Source organism: Cervus canadensis, chromosome 23, assembly GCF_019320065.1.
Source record: "Cervus canadensis isolate Bull #8, Minnesota chromosome 23, ASM1932006v1, whole genome shotgun sequence".
NCBI lineage: Eukaryota > Metazoa > Chordata > Mammalia > Artiodactyla > Cervidae > Cervus > Cervus canadensis.
In genome coordinates this window covers 15,727,607-15,752,647 of record NC_057408.1, presented here as the reverse complement: position 1 = coordinate 15,752,647, position 25,041 = coordinate 15,727,607, and the positions used below count along the sequence as shown (strand labels likewise).

The 25,041-nt window shown below is 39.9% G+C and overlaps 2 protein-coding genes across 9 annotated transcripts in view; one reads left to right on the top strand and one right to left on the bottom strand.

The window, feature by feature from the left end:
* Positions 1 to 23,493, bottom strand: part of RELCH (RAB11 binding and LisH domain, coiled-coil and HEAT repeat containing) — a 113,250-nt gene extending 89,757 nt beyond the window's left edge. For both annotated transcript variants that reach the window (XM_043444211.1, XM_043444212.1), the window contains exon 1: positions 22,730 to 23,493. In XM_043444211.1, the coding sequence (XP_043300146.1) occupies positions 22,730 to 23,243 (514 nt within the window). In that variant the 5' untranslated portion in view covers positions 23,244 to 23,493. The remainder of the gene's footprint in view (positions 1 to 22,729) is intronic.
* A 74-nt stretch (positions 23,494 to 23,567) lies between these two features.
* Positions 23,568 to 25,041, top strand: part of PIGN (phosphatidylinositol glycan anchor biosynthesis class N) — a 97,530-nt gene continuing 96,056 nt past the window's right edge. For 2 of the 7 annotated variants that reach the window (XM_043444218.1, XM_043444213.1), the window contains exon 1: positions 23,568 to 23,701. The gene's annotated coding sequence lies outside the window, so the exon portion shown is untranslated. The other 5 variants (XM_043444219.1, XM_043444214.1, XM_043444216.1 and 2 more) reach the window with 4 other exon arrangements.

Sequence of the window (25,041 nt, the reverse complement as noted above, 5' to 3'; positions counted from 1 at the left end):
AATAATTATTTATGAAGAAAGTAATCTCAACTTTGATGGAGCTAATCTATAACAGTTTGCATATAAAATATACTTTGGAATTTAAGACTAATAGGTTAAGATTTTTCAGTTTTTCCAATAGTCATGTATGGATGTGAGAGTAGGACTATAAAGAAAGCTGAGCGCTGAAGAATTGATGCTTTTGAACTGTGGTGTTGGAGAAGACTCTTGAGAGTCCCTTGGACTGCAAGGAGATCCAACCAGTCCATCCTAAAGAAAATCAGTCCTGAATATTCATTGGAAGGACTGATGCTGAAGCTGAAGCTCCAATACTTTGGCCACCTGATGTGAAGAACTGACTCACTGGAAAAGACCCTGATGCTGGGAAAGACTGAAGGAGGGAGAAGGGGACAATGGAGGATGAGATAGTTGGATGGCATCAGCGACTTGATGGACATGAGTTTGAGCAAGTTCCGGGAGTTGGTGATGGACAGGGAAGCCTGGCGTGCTGCAATCCATGGGGCTGCAAAGAGTTGGATAGGACTGAGTGCCGGAACGGAACTGAGGTAAGATTATAGCTTCTAGATAAAATCTTTAGATTCAGCCAGAATTCTTTTCCAGGGCAAGCAGATACCTTTCCAAATACTCCGATATAAAAGAGGAAGAGTTTGGAAAAACTAGCCTCTTTTCTTAAGAAAGAAGCTATTACCACTTTCTAATATAAAGTATACCACAAAGCATTTCTTCAAATTCCAAGATTGTGTAACTTCTTAGTAATTCACTTTGTAACTCAGAAACTGAATGATTAGGGACTTTCGTCATAGCTGGCAAACCAGTAAAACCTGTATGTAAGTTTTAGTAGGCCTGAAAACTAAAACCACTAGACACAGTGTAACTATAAGGCATGCAGACTGATTTCATAAATTATTGTAGGAGAGTAGTCTTATTTATATACATTTAATCTTTTAGTACTGATGACAGAATGTACTTGTACAATAGGTGAAAAAATTATTTTCAGACTCTTGAAAAGTTATCTTTTATAGAAATTACATATCAATAGCACTGTAAAAGAAAATTATCAGAAAAATTGATCAGCTCCTGACTGGTAAAGAGCATTGGTTAATTCAGTGAACATTCAGTGAACAACTACCGTGTACCAGGTTAAAAACAGGAAAATACAATAAAGAATTAAAGAATAATTTTTAAAAGGCTATAGATATAACTGATTCTGAAGAATAGACTTAAAATTTCTGAATACTTCTCTCTATACTGTTTAAACTTTTTACAATTAATACTTTTTGTAATATGGGCATTTTATAATAATAATTTTATAATAAAGTCATTAAAGTACCCAATTACAATTAATGGATTTGAAGAAAAATAATGTCAACCAATTAGCTTTAAATTTCAATTTGTTTAGTAAAGATGACTTACTGAACTACACCTGTGTCATGGGTTAGGGTTAAAGCAAAGAAAGAAGTATATAGTTTATAAATTCAGTAAATAGATAACAAATTTACCTTAGAAATAATTATATCTAAATTTGAGGTCATGCATCAACACTTTAGTATATTATCCATTTAAATTAAAAAAATGGACCTTAGAAATCTGTCAATGGCAAAATTTACATTTAGATTTCTTGATCTTCAGTTCTTCTCTAACATGGGGACTCATTTCACTGGCACCTGTGTTCAAAATATTTGAGAGTTAGAGGGAATCTTAGAGACAGCCCAACCCCTCATCTTGACAAATAAGAAAACAGAGCTGTGGATTCACTCAGTGCATATTTACTAATCCATGGTGTGGAGGAGAAAGGTAAAAATTCAGTGAGACTTGGCTTTAGCCTTAAGTAAGCTTATAAACCACTGGAATTTAGTCATGTACACAGATAATAATGATACAATTAGACTACGTTAAAGGTTAGACTACGTTAAAGGTTAAGCAAATTAACCTTTGTGAGAAGCTCGGGGTAAGTCTCCCAGTTTCCAGTTTACTGTCTTTTCTTTGTCACAAGATTCCACTGAGTTAAACATCAAATTAAAAGACTTACACTTAGGAACAGGCAAACACTGAAACTTTACTGACAAACTATTCACTAAAGTTAAAATTTCTATAAAGCTGAATGACTTCACCATATGAACAGCTGTCAGGTAAAGAGGAGGGTTATTATTAAGAGCATTAGCTATTATTATATTTAACACTTTGTGACCACTTTTTCTGTGCCAGATCCATTTTACAGTAAAGGATAAAGAGACTATCCCAGACTCATGCAACTGGGAAGGAGCAGAGTAGAAATATGAACTCAAGCCCTCGGATGCCAAAGCCTGAGCTCTAAACCATTAGTTTCCTTGAGCAACATGTAAAAGCATGCAGGTTCAGATCTCCTAGATACCAGCTAAGTTGGGCTTGATACCGTGAATGACCTCAGGAAGGTCAACCTGGACACAACTTTACTCAGGCTACAGACGGAAAAGCTAATTTCACAAGGAATATTCCAAACTTACATATTTAAAGGATCCCAATACTGAAAGATCATCTCTTTAATATACCATCAACATTTATTCAAAGGTTTATTTGTCAGGCACAATATTAGGCACTGGTGACAAAAAGATAAATAAAATATGGTCTCTTTTTCTATATCCATGCTAAATAAATATTTACAAACTGCCTACTTTAGGCACCTGTGCCAGGTGTGAAAGAAGACAAAGATATATGAGACAGGAACCCCAACAAACAGCTTTAAAAAAATCTAGTCAGCTAAAACATCATGGTACAAAAGTAAGAGCAACACTATCACAGTCACAAGTTTCATATAATTAATTTCCATAAGAGAGAGACCAAAAAAAAAAAAAAGAAACCACAAGTTCCGAGGATTTAGAGACTACTTTGAGGAAGGAAAATAAACTGGACCTTCCCTTAAAGATAAACAGAATCTGGAAAGAAGAAAAGAATGATGGAGGAAAAGAATATGAAGAGAAGGGAAAAGAATATGGACAAGAGCACGGAGACAAGAATACATAAACCAAGTTCAAGAAACACTAAACAATGTGAGTACAAGAAAGGTCTGTTTATGACAATGTGGATGGAAAACACAGGAAGAAACAAAATTACAGGGAGAACTTTATGGGGCATATTTATAATAAAATATTTCAAAGTCATTTTTATAATATACTGTGCAAAAATGGGAAAAATTAAACTCCTAAACAGATTTGTAAATTCTTTTTTCTGCAATATATAACTCTGCTCATAAAAAAAGAGTTCCAAAAAACTGTCTTAGATGAGAGTGATTTTAAATGGTTTTAGCTAGAGTGACATGACCAAACTGCTTTTAAAATCAATTAAGGAGGGAGGAACCGATTAAAGGCACAGGAACCAGCGATAAGCCTAAAACTGAGGGTCCAGACGTGAGCTGAAGGCCTGAACTAAGGCAGCACACAAGCACAGGGCGGATGGACAGTAGAAAGAACCCAGGAAATAGGATGACGCCACCTTGAGCAATATTAGCCACCTAATCAGGACCGGCTGGTTTCAAAAACAAATGAACATCATTTCTGACTGCTGAGGAAATCTGGAAGAAGGTTACACCCATGATGGCAACCACGGTCCCCTCTTAGAGGCTCAGTCATCTTCCATGACTAGACCAGAAACTGAGATGTAACCATGCAGCAAAGCTTCGGGACTGAAAAAAATGAGGACATACTAATCCAACCTTCGTGGATTTCCATAGCTGAATTTCATTCAGCAGATTTTTCTCCTTTGTCTTGGTGTGGTGCTACAGTTTATCATTTTATTTGTTAAATGATCAATATTATTCTACCTGACCTGCCCTCTGCATTAAAATGACTGGCTACTCTGAGTCAGTAAGAAATACTCCGAATGGTTTACTGAGATACTTTGCCTGATCACATACTAAAATGATTTGAGAACATTTGCTTAACTGTGCTTTAAAATGGACAAAACAGTAGTTGTGGTGCAATGGAAAGAATGAAAACTTGGAAGCTGATGATCTGGTTTGGAATCCCAGTCTTGCCACTTAGGAACTTAAGACATGATATGTAGTAAAATCCAAAGGGCATACAAATAAAAGGTCAGCCCATCCTCAACCAGCCATCACCCTATGGGTCACCAGTCATTGCTTAGACTCTTCTGTACGTATCCTTTTAGAAATACGCTAGGCATAGACCAGTTTCTCCCTTTTTGTATGTCAATGGAAACAATTCACAAATATTGCCTGCATCCTAACTTGTTCAATTTATAATATATCTTATATCATTCCACATCAACACATATAGATCATTCTGTTTTAATTAACCAATCCCCCACTGTTGGACATTCAGGTCATTTTCAATCTTTGATACCTTTACTTGAATGTAGAAGATATAAAAAAATCTAGGTTCAATAATTTTGATGCAAATGAGCTGGTCTATAATAAAATATGGAATGGAACTGGATACTAAGGAATATGCATTTTTTAAATGTGCTTGATACCACCAAATTACTCTCAAAAGAGTGTCCTACCAAGAGTATATAAGTATACGTTTTACTTTCCAACCTTGGTATCATACGTATTTTGATCAAAACTACACTCAGAAGACAACATTGTTTACAGAAAGAAAAAAAAAAAAACCTGTTAGGAGAGTTCAGTGAGACTGTAGACTCAAAACCCACCTATCAATACAAGCTACCTATTTGTTACAGACATCTTATTAGAAGGTTTAGGAGGCAAAAATCAGTATTCTTACTACTGTAACTTCAGTTCAGTTCAGTTCACTTCAGTTGCTCAGTCGTGTAGTACTCTTTGTGACCCCATGAATCGCAGCACGTCAGGCCTCCCTGTCCATCACCAACTCCCGGAGTTTACTCAAACTCATGGCCATCGAGTCGGTAACTTACCACAATGCAAATATTAAACATTAAGAACATGATAAAATATGACTAATAGATTTTTGGTGATACATTCGTTACTCTTATCATCTCATCTTATACTCTTTGGACATTTCTCCTTACTCATACATCCATTCTCCACGCCCCCATCCCCCAACACACACACACACACACACACACACACACACACACACACTTTATTCCTTACAATGATTGTAAAGAATGCCTATAATCAGGAACTACTCTTGAATAAAAAAATTAGAAGCTTTTAAGGCTGCTGCTACATACTTCTCCAATGGTGATTCTACTTCTGCACATATATACAGAATATTTACAAGACTCCCCATACAGTGCAATGTGCAGTACAAAACACTGTAATACTTATTACAGTGCAATAAGAAGCTATTGGTATAGTTCTGTCTGCTTGAAACATGTCAAATGTATCCTAAAAGAGATCTTTGTCAACATTATAGTAAGAATTATCAACTGAGTCTCAAAATTTCCCTTCCAAATAAAACTCACCTTCAAGGTAAAATAGCAATAGGAGACTGAGAACAGAGAAACTGGTACACAGGCACCAATAATTTGTGAGCAAAGAATGACATGTTTTGCTGTTGTCTTGTGCAAATTTAATTAATAGATGACACAAGACAGATATTCAATATAAGGCAACAAAAAAGGCAGACATGTACCAAACACACATGCAGAAATAACGATGCAGAATATATTCTTTGTGTTCATATACCAGAGGGAAGATGGTATTGGTATTTCACGTCACTAGAAACACCAAACTCGGTTTACACTGCACAGTTATAGGATTTGGTGTCAAATGGCAGAACACTGGAGCTGTAATTCCCATTACAAATGCTTCTTGTTTTGCTAGAATTCATTACGTGCAAAATTTGACAAAAATACCTTAAACTGACTCAAAAAAGAAAAGTGCAAAGTATACCACCACATAACCACCACCTGATATGAACAACTGTTAACATTTTGCAAAATTTAAAAAGCAATACCTTAAAGTTCATGTCCCCAATGTTTCCTTCCTCAAGTGCAATCACAACAATGGATTCAGTGTGACTCTAGTTGATGTTTTTTAAACCTATAGCACATAAGTACCCACAAATAATATATTGTTTTATGCATTTGAAAATGTACATAATGGCACAGAACTGTGTGTGATGCTTCACAACAGATGTGAGATCTAAATAAAGGCTGCTAAGATCTCCATTCTATGAATATACCGTAACTAATGTTTCCATTATGTATGGCCAAAAGCACTGCTTCCAACATTGTACACACTTCAGTACGCACCCTCGTAAGTTCCAGATAAATAGTTATCTGTGGAAAAGCTGGGTTAACCGGTGTGCACCATCTTCAGTTTTATTGTATTTTATCAAAACATTTTCCATAGTAGTTGTACTGACACTTCTACTGGTAGCACAAGAGTGCCTGCTTCCTCCATTATCATGAATACTAAGTGGCAGACCTCTTCATATCTTGCCAAAAGATTAGGTACAGGTATTATAATATGCATTTCCCTGATTAGTAGTGAACTTGAGCAACTATTCATTGGTTTGTTTCTGCCTATTTTACAATAGGTTATTTTTCTTTCCCTTACTTTGCAAGCATTCTATACAGATTCTATATTTGAAATACTTTTTGACTATCATATATATGTGCCAAATATGTACTCCTAGTCTATGGCTTGTCTTTTACTTTATCTTTTCATATACAGGAATTTTAATTGTGATACAAATATATCAATCTCTTCAAAGTTGACAATTTTTATGTGTAAGAAATCTTACCTCAAGGTCATAAATATGTTTAATATTGCCTTCAAAAAGTCTTCGAGCTCCATTTCCCACATTTAGTATTTCAATTCATTTGGAAACTTTGTTTTGATGTGTGTATGTATATGGCAGGAGAGAAGGAAATAACTTCCCTCTAGAAGGAGAAAAATGTATTGAATAGTCAGTCTACCCTTTCTTCCTTTATTTGACTCTTTCTTATACAAAAGATTCACTGAGCTTGTTTCAGGCCTATAATCTCTTTCTTCAATCTGTCTACCTCTGCTTGCCTTTGCTTTTAAAATAAAATTTTGTAGATAGCAACATATTTCGGTTTTAAAAAAATCTTCAGTTCAGTTCAGTTGCTCAGTCGTGTCTGACTCTTTGTGACCCCATCAATCGCAGCACGCCAGGCCTCCCTGTCCATCACCAACTCCTGGAGTTTACTCAAATCCATGTCCATCGAGTCAGTGATGCCATTCAGCCATCTCATCCTCTGTCGTCCCCTTCTCCTCCTGCCCTCAATCTTTCCCAGCATCAGGGTCTTTTCCAATGAGTCAACTCTTCACATCAGGTGGCCAAAGTATTGGGAGTTTCAGCTTCAGCATCAGTCCTTCCAATGAACACCCAGGACTCATCTCCTTTAGGATGGACTGGTTGGATCTCCTTGCAGTCCAAGGGACTCTCAAGAGTCTTCCCCAACACCACAGTTCAAAAGCATCAATTCTTCAGCGCTCAGCTTTCTTCACAGTCCAACTCTCACATCCATACATGACCACTGGAAAAACCATAGCCTTGACTAGACGGACCTTTGTTGGCAAAGTAATGTCTCTGCTTTTTAATATGCTATCTAGGTTGGTCATAACTGTCCTTCCAAGGAGTAAGCGTCTTTTAATTTCATGGCTGCAATCACCATCAGCAGGGATTTTGGAGCCCAAAAAATAAAGTCTGACACTGATTCCACTGTTTCCCCATCTATTTGCCATGAAGTGATGGGACCAGATGCCATGATCTTAGTTTTCTGAATGTTGAGCTTTAAGCCAATGTTTTCACTCTCCTCTTTCACTTTCATCAAGAGGCTTTTTAGTTCCTCTTCACTTTCTGCCATAAGGGTGGTGTCATCTGCATATCTGAGGTTATTGATATTTCTCCCGGCAATCTTGATTCTAGCTTGTGCTTCTTCCAGCCCAGCGTTTCTCATGATGTATTCTGCATATAAGTTAAATAAGCAGGGTGACAATATACAGCCCTGACGTACTCCTTTTCCTATTTGGAACCAGTCCAGTTCTAACTGTTGCTTCCTGACCTGCATACAGGTTTCTCAAGAGGCAGGTCAGGTGGCCTGGTATTCCCATCTCTTTCAGAATTTCCCACAGTTTGTTGTGATCCACACAGTCAAAGGCTTTGGGATAGTCAATAAAGCAGAAATAGATGTTTTTCTGGAAGTCTCTTGCTTTTTCCATGATCCAGTGGATGTTGGCAATTTGATCTCTGGTTTCTCTGCCTTTTCTAAAACCAGCTTGAACATCTCGAGCTACCACACGCCTGAGGTCAGGGGTGGCGAGAGAGGAGCAACTGCACGTACAAGGAGCGGCGGCTGCACAGGCGCAGGAGGGTCAAGAGGAGCTACTCCACGTTCAAGGTCAGGAGGCGTGGCCGTGAGGAGATACCCCACGTCCAAGGTAAGGAGCAGCAGCTGTGCTTTGCTGGAGCAGCCGTGAAGAGATTCCCCACGTCCAAAGAAAGAGAAGCCGAAGTAAGACGGTAGGTGTTGCAGAGGGCATCAGAGGACAGACACACTGAAACCACAATCACAGGAAACTAGCCAATCTGATCCCAGGACCACAGCCTTGTCTAACTCAATGAGACTAAGCCATGCTTGGGGCCACCCAAGATGGACGGGTCATGGTGGAGAGGTCTGACAGAATGTGGTCCACTGGAGAAGGGAATGGCAAACCACTTCAGTATTCTTGCCTTGAGAACCCCATGACAGTGTGAAAAAAAATCTTAGTAAGTTCCAAAAAAGACAAATCCCATTTTCTCACCATGTGTTGGTTATAAAATCAAATAACTAACCATTGTCTAAGAGGAGCACGAAAAGAAATATTTAAAAATAACTTATATGAATGTTATTTAAAATATCTACAAAAATGGAGGTACAATGCCTTTACAGATATAAAATATACAATGCATTAACTGTATGGAGGCAGGTTTTAATGAACCATTACAAAACCTTAAATCCAATGTCTGCCTTCTAATATCAATAATCTATTTTACACTTATATACTTACTGCAAACGATAATAAATATTAATTCAGCTGACTCTCATAACAGCTCTTATCAGGTAGGTACTGTTATCCTCAATCCTCATTTTTAGATGAAGAAACTGAGGCACTGAGAGATTAAGAAACAAGAATAAAAAAGTGGTAGAAACAGGATCAAAGCCAGGACTCCAAACTTTGTGCTCTTAACTCTCTATGCTGTACAGTTTTACTTCTTTAACTTATGGTGGCTACTCAAATAGAAATGCTATCTATTTTCACATGAATTTTCACATGAATTTCAAGTACAGATGTTCCCAGTATGTCTTTTAAATAATTATTTTAATTAGGATGTCACATACCCATTCAGTTCAGTTCAGTCGCTCAGTCATGTCCGACTCATTGCGACCCCATGGACTGCAGCATGCCAGGCCTCCCTGTCCATTACCAATTCCCGGAGCTTACTCAAATTCATGTCCATCCAGTAGGTGATCCAACCATCTCATCCTCTGTCATTCCCTTCTCCTCCTGCCTTCCTTCAATCTTTCCCAGCATCAGGGTCTTCTCCAGTGAGTCAGTTCTTTGCATCAGGTGGCCAAAGTACTGGAGCTTCAGCTTCAGCATCAGTCCTTCCAATGAATATTCAGGACTGGTTTCCTTTATGACTGAATGGTTTGATCTCCTTACTGTCCAAGGGACCCTCAAGAAAATTCTCCATCACGACAGTTCAAAAGCATCAATTCTTTGGTGCTCAACTTTCTTTACAGTCCAACTCTCACATCCATACATGACTACCGGAAAAACCATAGCTTTGACTAGACGGACCTTTGTGGGCAAAGTAATGTCTCTACTTTTTAATATGCTGTCTACGTTGGTCATAACTTTCCTTCCAAGGAGCAAGCGTCTTTTAATTTCATGGCTGGAGTGTCACCATCTGCAGTGATTTTGAAGCCCAAGAAAATAAAGTCTCGCATTGTTTCCACTGTTTCCCCATCTATTTGCCATGAAGTGATGGGACCAGATGCCATGATCTTAGTTTTCTGAATGTTGAGCTTTAAGCCAGCTTTTTCACTCTCCTCTTTCACTTTCATCAAGAGGCTCTTTAGTTCCTCTTCACTTTCTGCCATAAGGGTGGTGTCATCTGCATATCTGATGTTGCTGATATTTCTCCTGGCAATCTTGATTTCAGCGTGTGCTTTATCCACCCCGGCATTTTGCATGATGTACTCGGCACAGAAGTTAAATAAGCAAGATGACAATATATAGCCTTGACATACTCCTTTCCCAATTTGGTACCAGTCTGTTGTTCCATGTCCAGTTCTAACTGTTGCTTCCTGACCTGCATACAGATTTCTCAGGAGGCAGGTAAGGTGGTCCAGTATTCCCATCTCTTTTAGAATTTTCCACAGTTTGTGTTGTGATCCACACAGTCAAACGCTTTGGCATGGTCAATAAAGCAGAAGTAGATGTTTTTCTGGAATTCTCTTGATTTTTCTATGATCCAACAGATATCTATTACTCCTGCTTAACACTATAAATCAGTACTGTCAGATATCACCTATCTTTCTCAGTTGTTTATCATCAGCAAATATGATCTAGTCTCCCCCGTTTCATATATATTTTCTTACAAAACAGTTACTATGAAATCAGTTTTTGTAGTCTTCTCACATATATACCTTCACGTGAACGTCATTAAAGCTCTGTAACCAGCATTGGACAGAAATCATTACTGTGCTTTACACAGAATAAGAAAGCTCTGAAAGTCTAAGCAATTAACCCAAGGTAACAGAGCTATAGGTGGCAGAGCAGAACTGAAGATCAGACATCAGTACTGCAAGTTCAGTGGTCTTCAAAAAATAGGCCAAGTTTACTTCACTTTCAGAAATATAGGTGGTACAAACTGGCACAGACCTACTATTGTTTTATCAGCCACACAACTTTCCACAGTTACTCTTCTACCAAGCTCATATTTCTCTATTTTATTCAAGCCAATGTGAGATCTGTCACATAGCTTGCTATAACACAAATACATCATCACTAGGACATTCTTCTTGATCCTGTTATAGTTACCTTTTGCTGAATCTTAGTAAATACCATTGCTGTATTCAATTATATCAAGCATTCACTTCTCAGAAATCCAAAGAATCTATTTCTGAAGTAAATTAGCCAATTTACATCCAACTTGTTCAGATTGTTCTGTGCAGATTTCCTTAGTTTGTAGAAACTATATGCACATATGGAATTGGAGAGTTATCAGTTTCCCATGCTCCAGTGAAATGGGGCCAGAACCACTTTTAAAAGTTAATCGCAACATACCGTGTTCCTGGATTGGAAGAATCAATATTGTCAAAATGGCTATTCTACCCAAAGCAGTCTATAGATTCAATGCAATCCCTATCAAGCTACCAACGGTATTTTTCACAGAACTAGACCAAAGAATTTCACAATTTGTATGGAAATACAAAAAACCTCGAATAGCCAAAATAATCTTGAGAAAGAAGAATGGAACGGGAGGAATCAACCTGCCTGACTTCAAACTCTACTACAAAGCCACAGTCATCAAGACAGTATGGTACTGGCACAAAGACAGAAATATAGATCAATGGAACAGAATAGAAAGCCCAGAGATAAATCCACGAACCTATGGACACCTTATCTTTGACAAAGGAGGCAAGGATATACAATGGAAAAAAGACAACCTCTTTAACAAGTGGTGCTGGGAAAACTGGTCAACCACTTGTAAAAGAATGAAACTAGAACACTTTCTAACACCATACACAAAAATAAACTCAAAATGGATTAAAGATCTAAATGTCAGACCAGAAACTATAAAACTCCTAGAGGAGAACATAGGCAAAACACTCTCCGACATAAATCACAGCAGGATCCTCTATGACCCACCTCCCAGAATATTGGAAATAAAAGCAAAACTAAACAAATGGGACCTAATGAAACTTAAAAGCTTTTGCACTACAAAGGAAACTATAAGTAAGGTGAAAAGACAGCCCTCAGATTGGGAGAAAATAATAGCAAATGAAGAAACAGACAAAGGATTAATCTCAAAAATATACAAGCAACTCCTGCAGCTCAATTCCAGAAAAATAAATGACCCAATCAAAAAATGGGCCAAAGAACTAAACAGACATTTCTCCAAAGAAGACATACAGATGGCTAACAAACACATGAAAAGATGCTCAACATCACTCATTATTAGAGAAATGCAAATCAAAACCACAATGAGGTACCATTACACGCCAGTCAGGATGGCTGCTATCCAAAAGTCTACAAGCAATAAATGCTGGAGAGGGTGTGGAGAAAAGGGAACCCTCTTACACTGTTGGTGGGAATGCAAACTAGTACAGCTGCTATGGAAAACAGTGTGGAGATTTCTTAAAAAACTGGAAATAGAACTGCCATATGACCCAGCAATCCCACTTCTGGGCATACACACTGAGGAAACCAGATCTGAAAGAGACACGTGCACCCCAATGTTCATCGCAGCACTGTTTATAATAGCCAGGACATGGAAGCAACCTAGATGCCCATCAGCAGATGAATGGATAAGGAAGCTGTGGTACATATACACCATGGAATATTACTCAGCCATTAAAAAGAATTCATTTGAACCAGTCCTAATGAGATGGATGAAGCTGGAGCCCATTATACAGAGTGAAGTAAGCCAGAAAGATAAAGAACATTACAGCATACTAACACATATATATGGAATTTAGAAAGGTGATAACGATAACCCTATATGCAAAACAGAAAAAGAGACACAGAAATACAGAACAGACTTTTGAACTTTGTGGGAGAATGTGAGGGTGGGATATTTCAAAAGAACAGCATGTATACTATCTATGGTGAAACAGATCACCAGCCCAGGTGGGATGCACGAGACAAGTGCTCCGGCCTGGTGCACTGGGAAGACCCAGAGGAATCGGGTGGAGAGGGAGGTGGGAGAGGGGATCGGGATTGGGAATACATGTAAATCCATGGCTGATTCATATCAATGTATGACAAAACCCACTGGAAAATAAAAAAATAAAAAAAAAAAAGTTAGCTCTTGGTTGCTAAAGGAAAGCAGGAAGTGTGCTTTCAGTAAAAAAGTATGAAAAAATACTAAAAAGAGTTATGCATGATCAGGATTTTCTAAAATTGGATTACAATTAGTTAGATAAATGGATTTTGTTAGGAATGACAGGGTCATAACAAAACTGGTTACAGCCACTTAGGTCCAAGATGGCGGAGCTGACTTTCACTAGACCTTGAGCCTTGGTATTTACGCCCACTGTGACATATCAACAAGCTAAATGATACACCCATCAACATTGACTAAATCTGACCAAATGTTCTAAACGCTTTTAATTGATCTTTTCAATAAAACTTCCTAAATCGAAAAAAAAAAAAAAAAAAGTTAATCGCAGGTACAAACTTCCAACAAGTCTTGGGGATGAAGTGTACAGCATGGTGGCCATAGTTAACAACATTGTTTTGTGTATTTCAAAGCTGCTCAGAGAGTACATCACAGAAGTTCTCATCAAAGGAAAAGCAAACTGTAACTGTGATGATGGGTGCTAACCAAACTTACTGTGGTGATCATTTCAAAATACAGACATGTATCAAATCATCCAGCTGGACACCTAAAACTAGTAAAATGTCATGACGATTACATCTCAAAAAAAGGTTAATGGTAATATTGCCATAAACATTCACATGATAAGGGAGTTGAAGCAGATCAACCCTAAAGTAATGCAAATCCCCCAAAAGTCAACCAAAGAGGCATCGTGTTCAAAATATGGCCAAACAGCAGAACACAATTTAAGTATCAACAAGTATGTTTTTAGTATAAATAATTTAGAAACCACATTTTATCATCAACTCTTACAGTACAGATGTGTGTGTTGTGTGTGTTTAGTTAGTTACAGTACATATACATAGAAGCCAATAAAAACAACTACCCGAAGGAAAAAAAACAGGCTATTAATATTTAAGGTCCTTCTCAATCGATATTTACAATTTAGATATAAGCAGACTGTACTTTTAGACCAAGGTAAGTGCTCTTTTTCAGTTAATCATCTTAAAACCGTGGGAGTTAAGGTAGCAGGCACAGTTAAAAGCCACCATCCCAAAAAAAAACACAAAATTTAGTTTTTGACCTAAATAGACTAAACAAAATGAAAACTGCGCCAATCCTGAATGGTTTTTTCCAACAAAGGTGCTTAAAAAACAAGCAAAGAAACAAAAAAGCATACAGTCTGAAGATCATCTCTAAAGCAGAAAGTATAAATTTAGTTTTTAACACAAAAAGGCCTGTTCGCTGATTAATATCCCTATCTTGTTTTCTTTTAAACTATGTACCACGATGGCTTGGAGTGTCACATTGCATTTTTATAACTACCCAAATGGAATCACTTTATTAATTGTGAGCCAGACAATGGCAAGCATGTTCCCAGATGATGTTTTAAACAAGGCAAAATATAAAATAAATATTATCTTCTCTTTACCCTCACTTCCCTTTCCTCTTCCTCACTCAGGATGAAGAGTCTAAATATGGCCAAATAAGAAAGTTACTGTTTATATTAAAATTTCACTCATACTTGAGCATCACATTAAAATTTTACTTTTTCAACAATTATCACAATCAACAATGATTTTTCTATATCTGAATGCTTACACTATTACCTGTACCACGGAAAACTATTCTATAGACTTTCAGGTGTTAGTCTTGCCTCTCCATTAAGAACATAATATGCTCAAGGATATGCAGTAAACCTCCTTTGGATTCCTATAATACTTAGCTGATCACGTAATTTAATAAATTTACTGATCAATGTAAAATATTGAATATCAACTATATGGAAGTCACTGTTCTAGGCAATGAAAATATCTGACTAAATTTCCACAAGAATTAAAAAGTTTGAAGCTGCTGAAAGGCATGGGTAAAAAATGACAGCCATAAAAGAGAGAAATTTCGGAATCTATACCAATAACCTCAGATATGCAGATGACACCACCCTTATGGCAGAAAGTGAAGAACTAAAGAGCCTCTTGATGAAAGTGAAAGAGGAGAGTGAAAACATTGGCTTAAAGCTCAACATTCAGAAAACTAAGATCATGGCATCTGGTCCCATCACTTCATGGCAAGTAGACGGGGAAACAGTGGAAACAGTGTCAGACTTTATTTTTTGGGCTCCAAAATCCCTGCTGATGGGGATTGCAGCCATGAAATTAAAAGACGCTTACTCCTTGGAAGGACAGTTGTGGCCAACCTAGATAGCATATTAAAAAGCAGAGACATTACTTGGCCAACAAAGGTCTATCTAGTCAAGGCTATGGTTTTTCCAGTAGTCATGTATGGATGTGAGAGTTGGACTGTGAAGAAAGCTGAGCGCTGAAGAATTGATGCTTTTGAACTGTGGTGTTGGGGAAGACTCTTGAGAGTCCCTTGGACTGCAAGGAGATCCAACCAGTCCATTCTAAAGGAAATCAGTCCTGGGTGTTCATTGGAAGGACTGATGTTGAAGCTGAAACTCCAATTTTTTGGCTACCTGATGCGAAGAGCTGACTCATTTGAAAAGACCCTGATGTTGGGAAAGATTGAAGGCGGGAGGAGAAGGGGACGACAGAGGATGTGATGGTAAGATGGCATCACTGACTCAATGGACATGAGTTTGCTGAGCAAGCTCCAGGAGTTGGTGATGGACAGGGAGGCCTGGAGTGCTGCGGTTCATGCGGTCGCAAAGAGTCGGACACAGCTGAGTGACTGAACCGAACTGAGTATGGTCCAGACAACAGTAGCAAGTCTCACTCAGCTAAAAGCAGTGAATTTAATACATTTTAGAAATATTCTCTTGATATTTTATTAGAAGCCAAAGGAAGTGCTAAACACAATTCCAACCTAACAGGGGGGAACTACTTTGTTAAGTGGAAGAGATGGGAACTTTTGGAAGATGGGAATCACAGCACAGTGAGGTAAGTACTCTTTCAGAGTTCTGAGAAAAGACAGGTAGGACAATGAAAGAATATTTTAAAAAGGAGAAAGATGACTCAAGAAGTCTGTAGGCTCATAAGTTAAATTACTAAAGTCAATCATAAATGCCTCCTGATAAGCTGTCTTATGAACATCTGGAAGCATGATAAATACAGAATAAAAGAAATTCATCACTGAAAGGTAAGTTATTTGACCACTTACTGTCTCTACAGAGTTGACTCATTCTAAGGAATTTTAGTCTGATTTTGATTAGACCTTGAAGACTCAGAGTAGAACAGCATTACTCTAGATAAAATACTGTAATTTGTAACTAAGTTGTGCCAAAGGCATTAGCTCAACTTTTACCTTGCAATCTAACTGGATACCAAACTGGCTCAACTGGCAAAAATACAGGGGAAAATAGATAATTAATGTGTGTGTATATTCAAGCAAGTAATGTTCCATGCAAAAGATCAAATTAGTTTATCAAGTGGACCTAGTAGGAACATCACAAGGATGTCACAAGGATGCTACAATTTATCAAACACTGAGACTCCATGAGAGCTCATTTTAAATTCTTCCACTGAAAACATCAAACTTAAAAAGCAACAGTTCTTTGATATGTTTTATAAATTTGACTTACTCTTTTAGTCAAGAAAAAGAAGATAGTATGAAGACTTCTTAAAGTATTTTATAATTACCACTGTACTATTATCTAGGTCAACAGACTTTGGTGCAAACAATTCAGTAAATCTTAAAAAGTTAAACTGCTTTTGTGTGTGCTTAGTCGCTCAGTCCTGTCTCTCTGCGACCCCATGAACTGTATCCCGCTAGGCTCCTCTGTCCATGGAGATTCTCCAGGCAAAAATACTGGAGTGGGTTGCCATTCCCTCCTCCAGGGGATCTTCCCAACCCAGGGATCAAACCCAGGTCTCTGCATTGCAGGTGGATTCTTTACCATCTGAGCCACCAGGGAAGCCTTTTAGACATCTTTAAATAAAGAAAACTACTGTTGACTATACATTTATTACTCTGAAGTTTTATGAATTTTCAGACCAGACATACATTAATCAAAAATACATAAAAACAAAAATAATTCAGTGTTTTAGATAATCTACACTAGCTACAATTAACATGGTAGAACTGAATACAGAGGACTTTTATAACCGGCAGTAGTCTGGTCCTAAAGAAAGATTCACCCTCAGAGTTTCTAGAATATAATTTGTATGATCCGAATATTAGTCAAAATCTTCAAAACATGGTACTAACCACAGATTTACAGACTTATTTTAGCATTTATCTATTTTCTGACTGTATTAAGATATTTAAATATATTGATATTTTGACATACAATGCATTTGGATTTAAATTATACTAAAGCTCATGCTATAAGTGTCTGCATAATTATAGGAGGAATATTTCAGAAATATTTCTTCTTTTTATGTTGCCATCATAGGCCTAAATTTAGCAACAGAAACTATAAAACTTCCAGAAGAAAATACACAAGAAAAAATTTTTCAACTTTAGGATACACAAATATTTATTTAGGAAACAAAGACCATGGATAATTAAGGGAAAAACACAATTAACTGGACTTGATGAAATGAAAATCTTTTGCTCATAAGACACATTGTTAAAAAATGAAAAGGCAAATCATGCTGGGAGAAAAAACTTGGAAAACACATATTTGATGGAGGACTTGGGTTCAGAATATGTAAAAGAACAACTCAATAAAAAGCTATTAACAGACATTGCACAAAAGATATGTAATAGCAGTAGACACACCCCCCAATGGCCAAAAGCTCAAAGGAGCTCAGCATTACTAGTCCTCAAGAAATAAAAATTAAAACCACAATGAAATACCACCATACTCTCACTAGAATGAGTTAAATAAAAAGCCAAGGGTTTGGGGGATGTATAGAAATTGAAACTCTCATACACTGGTGATGGAAATTTTAAATGATACAACCACTTTGGAAAACCGGTTTGACAGCTTCTTACAAATTTAAATGTATACTAACTATATGAACCAGCAATTCTATTCCTAGGTATTATACAAAAGAAATGAAAACATATGTCTCTGCAAAACTTATAGAAGCATGTTCATGGCAGCTTTATTCATATAGGCCAAAAATGGGGGAAAAAATAAATGTCAGATGAATGGAAAAACTCAAAAAGGAATGAACTACTATTACACATAAAAACATTATTTGGATGAATTTCAAAAACATTATACTGAGGAAAGGAAGCCATACAGAAAAGACTATATGCTCCAAACTGCATTTATATGAAATTTTAAAACAGGCAAAACTTATCTAAGGAAGTGGTTCTCACTTGGGGAATTCTGCCGTCCCCTTCCTCAGACGGTGCTGGTGACATTTCTTGATTGTCACAACTTGGGGAATGGGGGCTGGGTGGTTGCTTTTGTTATGTAGTGGACACAGAGGCCAGCAATGCTGTTAAACATTCTAGAATGTCATGACATTAACACAACAAAGAATTATCAGGCCCAAAATTCCAATAGTGCCTAGGCCCAGGTTGGAAAATTGTTGTCTACTGTGGTCAGTGATGGTCTTGGGATACTGAATGCGAATGAAAATGAAGGTATTCTGGGGACAATAAAAATGTTCTATATTTTATTTGTAGTAGTAATTTGTTTCCAAAATTCACCACACTGTACACTTCAAATTGGCACATTTTATTGTATGCAATTTTACCTCAAAGTTGATGGAAAAATTATAGCCTATCAAATAATATAAAGCTACAAAAAGATTAATCCAATTTTTGCTTTTAAACATATATGCACAGAAAAAATGGAAAAGGCAAGTACTATTGGTTGGATTATGGATAACTGTAATTTTTTTCCCCTACTGCTCATCTGTTTTGTATTCACTTGAAAATACATTATATTATGTAATAATGTACTTTTGAGTTATACCCAAAACAGGTCCAAATAAACTATGGAAGAGCACAACTACACATGAATATTTGATTATAGCTAAACTCTGATTTATGATCACAGGACTGAAGTTATTTCAAGGAACTATAAAAATGTATAATGCAAAGGCATTTAGAAGTCAACTTTTACTTTAAAGCACAGCTATATTTAGAGCATAAATTATAAATATAACTATTTCTGTACAAAAAAGTATTTAAGAGAAATTTTCACTATTAACAGTAATACCACACCATAATAAGGTAGGCTGAAAAGATTAATAAATTCTTTTAAATTAAATAAAATAATGTTATAAAGGAATAACTTATTTCATTGTATCTATACAGTAGAAAAACATAACAGATACAATTCAGTTGTTTAACAACAGGCCAGGGACTATACAGACTGTGAGTAATAAAAAGATGTCCCTCAAGAAGCTGACTATCTAATGGAGAGAAATGATACTGTTAATAAATCAAATAAAAAGAGTTAAAGGCTATGGTTGAGGTTTGAAAGTAGTACAATGAAAGAATCAAACAACTAAGTCTTGGTAGTTTGGGAAGTATTTACAAAGATGACAGTTAAGCTGGGTCTTGAGGAAGTCGCAAGAGCTTATCAGGTGAAAATCATTATTAGACACTTCAAAAATCTTAAAACAAACAAACAAAAGCCAACTGCCTAACAGTTTTGTTACAGTGCTCTTTTGTTACATTTTATAGTCTTAAAGGTCAGCAACAGAAAAACCAGTTTCAGGAAAAGGAAAATAATCTTGCAATACTGAGCAAGGAAGTTACTTACCCCTGCTGAGAAAATTCCATATTCAAGAAAGAAGACTGCTTTGGATTTATCTGGATGGAAAAAGGCCCTCTTTGAAGTTTAACTACATCTAAGTTATATCTAAGTTAGGCAACTGTGGTATTGGAGAAGATTCTTGAGAGTCCCTTAGACTGCAAGGAGATCCAACCAGTCCATCCTAAAGGAAATCAGTCCTGAATATTCATTGGAAGGACTGACGCTGAAGCTGAAACTCCAATACTTTGGCCACCTGATGCAAGGAACTGACTCACTGGAAAAGCCCCTGATGCCTGGAAAGATTGAAGGCGGGAGGAGAAGGGGACGACAGAGGATGAGATGGTTGGATGGCAGCACCAACTCAATGGACATGAATTTGAGCAAGCTCTGGGAGTTGGTGATGGACAGGGAGGCCTGGCAGGCTGCCGTCCATGGTGTCACAAAGAATCAGACACGACTGAGGGATGCCAGCAAATATGGACAACTCAGCAATGGCCACAGGACTGGAAAAGGTCAGTTTTCATCCCAATCCCATAGAATACTCAAACTACCGCACAATTGCACTCATCTCACACGCTAGTAAAGTAATGCTCAAAATTCTTCAAGCCAGGCTTCAGCAATACACGAACCATGAACTTCTAGATGTTCAAGCTGGTTTTAGAAAAGGCAGAGAAACCAGAGATCAAATTGCCAACATCCACTGGATCATGGAAAAAGCAAGAGACTTCCAGAAAAACATCTATTTCTGCTTTATTGACTATCCCAAAGCCTTTGACTGTGTGGATCACAACAAACTATGGGAAACTCTGAAAGAGATGGGAATACCAGACCACCTGACCTGCCTCTTGAGAAACCTGTATGCAGGTCAGGAAGCAACAGTTAGAACTGGACATGGAACAACAGACTGGTTCCAAATAGGAAAAGGAGTACGTCAGGGCTGTATATTGTCACCCTGCTTATTTAACTTATATGCAGAATACATCATGAGAAACGCTGGGCTGGAAGAAGCACAAGCTAGAATCAAGATTGCCGGGAGAAATATCAATAACCTCAGATATGCAGATGACACCACCCTTATGGCAGAAAGTGAAGAGGAACTAAAAAGCCTCTTGATGAAAGTGAAAGAGGAGAGTGAAAACATTGGCTTAAAGCTCAACATTCAGAAAACTAAGATCATGGCATCTGGTCCCATCACTTCATGGCAAATAGATGGGGAAACAGTGGAATCAGTGTCAGACTTTATTTTTTGGGCTCCAAAATCCCTGCTGATGGTGATTGCAGCCATGAAATTAAAAGACGCTTACTCCTTGGAAGGACAGTTATGACCAACCTAGATAGCATATTAAAAAGCAGAGACATTACTTTGCCAACAAAGGTCCGTCTAGTCAAGGCTATGGTTTTTCCAGTGGTCATGTATGGATGTGAGAGTTGGACTGTGAAGAAAGCTGAGCGCTGAAGAATTGATGCTTTTGAACTGTGGTGTTGGAGAAGACTCTTGAGGGTCCCTTGGACTGCAAGGAGATCCAACCAGTCCATCCTAAAGGAGATCAATCCTGGGTGTTCATTGGAAGGACTGATGCTGAAGCTGAAACTCCCAATACTTTGGCCACCTGATGCGAAAGAGTTGACTCATTGGAAAAGACCCTGATGCTGGGAAAGATTGAGGGCAGGAGGAGAAGGGGACGACAGAGGATGAGATGGCTGGACGGCATCACTGACTCGATGGACATGATTTTGAGTAAACTATGGGAGTTGTTGATGGACAGGGAGGCCTGGCGTGCTGTAATTCATGGGGTCACAAAGAGTCAGACACGACTGAGCAACTGAACTGAACTGAACTGAGGGACTGAAGTTAGGCGATCTCAGTCTCTGGCACCACTTAAAAGTACTAACAAAAAACCATCAGTTTGGCTACAATTTTAAGTCATGTATTTTAACATGTGTGAGCAAATTTCAGCTGACCTCATATAACACATTGAAAACCTCATACTGTTAGTAAGGGAAAATCTAAGATGCCTCTTAAGGATAGGTACTGGGACTCCAACATGCATCCTTAGCAGCACCCTTTTTTTTTTTTAATGGGCTATGGATTGGGATAATTTAATGTAATTATATAAGTTTTCCAGAAGAGAAAATGTCTGAGTCTATATTTTAAAATGTAAGAATCTTCTGAATTAAGGACATGTGCCAAGTCGCAGTAGTGTCAGACTCCTTTGCCACCCCATGGACTGTAGCCTGTCAGGCCCCTCTGTCCATGGGATTCTCCAAGCAAGGATACTGGAGTGGATTGCCATGCCCTTCTCCAGGGTTGGCAGTACGTTTTAAAGACATAAGAAATGCTTATAAATATATGATGAATGAGGTAAACGACCACTCTATACGGTTAACAATGATTACAACGAGGCAGAAAAGTTAATTCCTAGACTTACCAAGAGAAAAAAGCCTACAAGGTTCTGAGACCAGGAGGTAACACTGCAGGGAGAACCTGCCTACTCTGCTCCTTAGACTTCCTATAATTCTGGACACCTACTTAAATTAAGGAACCGAAAGTGAATGAAACTGAGTTCATTTAAACTGAACAAATTTTATGCAGTAGAAGATGCAACTTTTGAGTAATCAACTCAACCCAAAGACAACGGGTCTTCAAGTGGATCTGGCTTCGGGGAGAGAGCAACATATCCTATTCTTTACTCTCTTGACTTGGAGTCAAATAATTACTGTGAACAACACAAGGAACACTGTTTCCAGGTAGTGGCGGTTCAGGAGACAGGAGAGAATGGAAAAACGATTAAAGCGATAAACCAAGGTTGCAAGGGAGTCTTCTGGAGTCATGTAGCAGCCAGTGAACTAGAAACTCTGGATATTTAATAGATATCGACACCAATAGTGGAACCTGGAGCTGGTGAGTCCAGCCAAGGGCTGGAGGCAGGCAGCGAGAGAACAGTTGCTGTCAGATGCTTTGTCCTCCATGGCAAAAGATAACCGCCCGACACCCGCCCCAACCCTTTAGCTGAAATGCTCCCAGTACTCAGCACCGGCCCACAAGCACCCCCTCCCCACAATAACCCACCACAACCCCAAAAGCCCAGCCGGAGGGACAGCGCCGTCGTTCACTTACTGAGCTGTCCCCCACCCGACGTCGTACTCGGCTCCCGACCTCCTGGGCCTCCAAGGCCGGTCGCCCCGGGGACCCCAGGCGCCCCCGTCCCCGGCGGGGTCCCGCTCTGCCTCTCGAAGTTGCCAGGGTTGGAGAAGTAGTCGCGCAGCCGAGGGAGCTCGCGCCCGCTCTCTAACAGCTCGGTGTGCAGCTCCAAGGCGGTCAGCAGGTACTGATCGCGCAGCAGCTGGGCCGCGATTGCATCAATTGACAGGCGGGCCGGGGTCTCCCCGGGGCCCCCCAGGGCCGCCGCCGCCGCCTCCCCGGGGAGCCCAGCTCGGGCACTGCTCCCCAAGGCCACGGGGTCCTGGGGCGACAGCGAGTCCGCAGAGCCCGGATCTAGGCCGCCCCCGGCACCCAGCCGAAGTCCTGCCCGCCTCTCGTCTGTCGCCGAGACCTCGTCCTCGTCCTCGTCCGAATCGCTGAGGAAAGGGTTCACGCCGCCGCTGCCACCTCCAGGCGCCATCGCCGCCATCTTACACTGTCAGGAGTGTGGGCGCCTCCCTGTCTGGCTCTGACAGGCCGCGGCCTGAGTCCAAGCTCAGCCTCAGCAGGCACCGCTCGCTTCCGCAGACCCGGCCTTGTCACGTCCCGCCTCCTCACCTGGAGACCAGGCGCAGTCTCGGAAGCGAACCGTCCGGAGGCTTGCAGCGGTAGCAGTACCCACTGCCTCAACCACAGCTGCACCAGCAGCCCGGCTCTGCGGGCGTCTTCCTGGTCCTCGGTCTCGCGAGAAATGGCGCATGCCCCGCCCCTCTCCCGCCCCGCCCCACCTGCGCCCCATGCTTGTGAGCAGAGACTGAGGGGCCCCGCCCCCTGCTCAAAGTCAAAGCCCCACCCCACTCCTTTTTGATTGGTCGCAGGGGGTAGGGGCGGGGATTGGAGTCACGGAGGACTGACCCGGGAATTATCGCGAGAGTAGCTTCTGGCCAGGTAAGTGTCTGGGTCGTTTCGTGGTTGGGGGGCGTTTGTGACGGTGGCTTAGGAAGCTTCACTTCTGGGCCGGAGGGGAGCTCTGACTCGCAGCCGGGCCCCGCCTTCGCGCTGACGAGACCTCGTTCCCGAGGTCAGGCCTGACCTGCTCAAGCCCAGGTAGAGTCCGGGAGAAGTGGGGACAGGGGCCGGCCCGACACTGGCGCTCGCCGGGGTGCGCCGCCCCCTCTTCCTTCGCTCCTGCGGTGTGCGCTGCCCGCTGCCACGTTTTCCCCGCGGGGGTGGCCGGTGCCGGGCAGGGCCGGTGATCAGAAGGGGGCTTGCTTCCTCTTTCTCGCCCTCCCAGCCTCGTGCCTGCGGGACCCGGGGGGCTGGGTGCGGCACAGGGACAGAGCCAATGGAACGTGCAGCGGGGACGTTGGGATCTGCTTGGATCTGCGAATATCCCGATAGTCTCGACTTCGGTAACAAACTATTGGGAGCGCAGTAAGCACTTGTGATTTAATACACAGCTTGCACAGTGGGGACGCTTCAAAACGTCAAATGCTGTCCTTCAGAGAGTCCCTTGCAGAGCAAGGAGATCCAGCCAGTCCATCCTAAAGGAAATCAGTCCTGAATATTCATTGGTAGGACTGATGCTGAAGCTGAAACTCCAATACTTTGGCCACCTGATGCGAAGAACTGACTCATTGGAGAAGACCCTAATGCTGGGAGGGATTGGGGGCAGGAGGAGAAGGGGACGACATAGGATGAGATGACTGGATGGCATCACCAACTCAATTGACATGAGTTTGAGCAAGCTCCGGGAGTTGGTGATTGACAGGGAAGCCTGGCATGATGCAGTCCATGGGGCCGCAAAGAGTCAGACATGACTGAGCCACTGAACTGAACTTGGGGTATTTGTTTTGTTTTCGGTAGAAGTTTTTTTGATGCTTTTAATACTAAGAATTGGAAGCATTTTTTTTTTAACAGAACATTAGCTCCTAGTGTTTAATTCTGAATTTATGTGTGTGTGTGCGCGTATGCCATGTATTGAAGAAAAGCATGGAAAAAAAATCCCAGATCTTAGGAAAATAGTATCAAAAGAGACACCAGTGGTGTTTCATAGTCCTTAGCTAAAAGGATTGCTGATCTTTGTTGTAATTGAGTTGCCAGAGAGATTGAAGATGGAACCACTTTCTGGAATGGAAAAATGGGAAGGATTAGGGAATGGCATGGAAAAGGCATGTTTAGAAATGGGTTATTTATATGCAGTATTTCCACCTGTGTAATGGGAATTTTACACATCTGTTGTACTTAAGGTCCCCACACTTAGGGTCTTCCTCTCAAGGACTGTGCTT